The following is a 2,812-nucleotide window of genomic DNA, read 5'->3' as shown; positions in this document are numbered from 1 at the left end:
TGATTTACAAAATGTTTTAGATCATTTAGTGGAGTTGGGCATATAAATGGCAGATAGGTTTTAATTATAATAAATGCGAGATAATGCATGTGGGTTATCATAATTTGAATGATAAGTATAATTTGGATGGGAATAACCATAATAGTATTATGAAGGAAAGGGATATTGGTGTAATAGTCGATAAGTCTCTAAAGCCATCCAAGCAGTGTGCTGTTGCTAGTGGTAGGGCAAATAGGATTTGAGGTTTTATCCACAAAAATACTGAATACAGGTCTAAAGAGGTTATAATTTCATTGTACAGGTCACTGGTTAGGCCACATTTGGAATATTGTGTTCAGTGTTGGGCTCCTTACCTTAGGAAAGACATTGAATTGTTGAAAAGGGTTACTCGAATGGTGCCTAAGATGGAGGGTGTTATCACACAAGGAGAGGTGGGAATCTCTCAAACTGTTTTCTCTTGAAAAAAGAAGAGTTAGGGAGGATCTGATTGAGATGTTTAAGATTGTAAAGGGAATTGATAGTGTTGATGTATCATCTTTTTTCATATTTAACAGTGAAAATAGTAGGACTAGGGGACATAAATATAAATTTTGGCAAGGTAGGAGTCATCTTCAGCTAAGACAGTTTCATTTTTCTAACAGGGTGGTAGGCCTTTGAAATGGGTTGCCTTCAGATGTTGTAGAGGCAGTAAATTTAAGCGAGTTTAGGAAAAAGCTTGATAAGTATGTGAATGATAAGGGCTGGCTTTAAGATTTTTATTATTTTCAATTTAGTTTAGAGAATGGAACAGCCGAGATAGACCAATAGGTCCAATGTTGTCCCAAAACATTATGTTATGTTATATTTAATAGATATAAATTGAACTCAACTAAAAATTTTGTTAACAAAAACACTGTTACCTAGCCTGTTTGAAGTTAGGTATTGGGTAAATGATAAATCTTTCAGTTTTTGCTGTTTTTTTATTAATCTATAGCCTGAAGTGGTTATCAAAAGAAATATATTAACAAATATAAACTTTTATATGAAAAAGTCAAGTGAAAAGATATTGGGACAAGGATTTAAACCTAGGTCATCTGAGTAACAAGGCTAGTGATCTACCATCGAAATATCCAGGAGTCTTTACCACTGGTCACTTGTAAGGCTTCTTACTATAAGTATGATCACCATACCACATTATGATTAGGCAATTAGTGGGTAGATTTACCAACAACAACCACCACACTATACGAAGTCTATCAAAAACTTACATTTATTTTCAAATTTGGTTATGGAACAATGAATGTACAAATTCTAAGAAACTTTTATACATGAAAGCTGATAAATAAATAGTGATGGGAATGACTTTTTGACAGTTCAACAGCAAAGCGCTGCTGGCTTTATTAGCCAAATGTCCTGGATTCAAGTCCCAATCACAGTCTCTTTTTGTTGCTTATTCTTATTTAACTTGGTACTAACTTTCTAAATACATTTATTTTGTTGTTTGAAAAATAACCGTTTTTAAAACTTGTAAGCATTTTTTACACTATCTCTTTGATACAAAGAAATGGGAAGAAGGCTTCAGGTAAACATACACAGTGTACAATATACTTACTACTCTTGAATGTCTTCAGGTACATCCATTTCAAACTTATGAAATGAGCCCTTTGTGACTGGTGGGCTACAACAAAAAAGAATAACATAAAAAAGTTATCCCGATTCTTCATTTTGTACACCAATAAATAAAAATGTAAGAAACGTATATATAATTAGCCATAGTTATCACTGATACTCTAAATAGGTAGCTTTCTCTGATGGGAAGTTAATATTAATACATAATGATTTTAATTTCTTTTACCTGAAGTACATATATATATATATATATTCACTTTTCAAGTAGCTCATACAATCTTTTTAACAGGTTGAAATTACTGGAAACCCAAAAGCCTAGAAGAGATACATTTAAGAACCCTGGATAGATAATGCCTCTGAGCTACAGATGTAATAATGAAAGAACGGCAATGATAAAACCATGTATTTATGTATATTAAATGCTTGATGTTTGGTGATTACATGATAATCCTTACCAGCCTGATATCATTTTTCTTTCTTTTTTTTTTTATAAGGCCAATTTACATTAAGTTTTAATATGCTCTCTGTCACCCTTCTCCTAAAATCATACACAAGATAAAACTAATTGAAATGTTCAACTTGTAATTTTGCTTTGATATAAATTTCATTAACATTAGTTTTAGATATAGTAATACAAAAATCCAAACTGATAACCAATTTCAATTTTTTGCCCCTACAACTGCATATATAAAACCTCTCGACATGTATCTAACATAGCTGCAAACTGTGGTCATTGTAAATGTTTACTGTTTGTTTCTAGATCAGACAGTCTGAAAATCATAAATTTTTTGAAGCTGAACATGTAAAAAACTAAAATTTAATAGCCCTTTTTTTAAAGTTTCAAATTTATAAGCTAAAAAAAATCTTAAACATATAATCAGAAAGCAGATATTTTCTGCTCACAACCTATTTCCTGTAGATCTATCCTTCTTCCATATATCAATTGCAAACTTCTGAACTTTCAGTTATCACATCAGAAGTCTTTCTTCATCACATACTTTCAAATAAACTAAATATATTATGGTTTTGTATTTCTTGTATGCAACATATTTGTAATGAATTAATATTAATAATTTCCATACTTTGTCTAAGTAATTACTCTGGTGATTGTTGTTTTTTTACGTAAAACTCCCACTGTTAATTGAAACCACATCTTGCATAGTACTTCCTCAAGAGGGGAAGGTTTCTTTTAAAATTAATAAAT

At 31.0% G+C, this 2,812-nt stretch overlaps 1 protein-coding gene across 3 annotated transcripts in view; it reads right to left on the bottom strand.

Annotated features, from left to right (window-relative positions):
- LOC106466530 (synaptic functional regulator FMR1-like) overlaps nt 1-2,812 on the bottom strand; it is a 48,645-nt gene that overhangs the window by 34,378 nt on the left and 11,455 nt on the right. For all 3 annotated transcript variants that reach the window (XM_013926824.2, XM_013926832.2, XM_022395024.1), the window contains exon 6: nt 1,592-1,657. In XM_013926824.2, the coding sequence (XP_013782278.1) occupies nt 1,592-1,657 (66 nt within the window). The remainder of the gene's footprint in view (nt 1-1,591; nt 1,658-2,812) is intronic.

The sequence above is a fragment of the Limulus polyphemus genome, unplaced genomic scaffold (genome assembly GCF_000517525.1).
Source record: "Limulus polyphemus unplaced genomic scaffold, Limulus_polyphemus-2.1.2 Scaffold74, whole genome shotgun sequence".
Lineage (NCBI taxonomy): Eukaryota > Metazoa > Arthropoda > Merostomata > Xiphosura > Limulidae > Limulus > Limulus polyphemus.
Note: the sequence above shows the minus strand (reverse complement) of the source record. Positions and strands in the feature narration are given on the sequence as shown.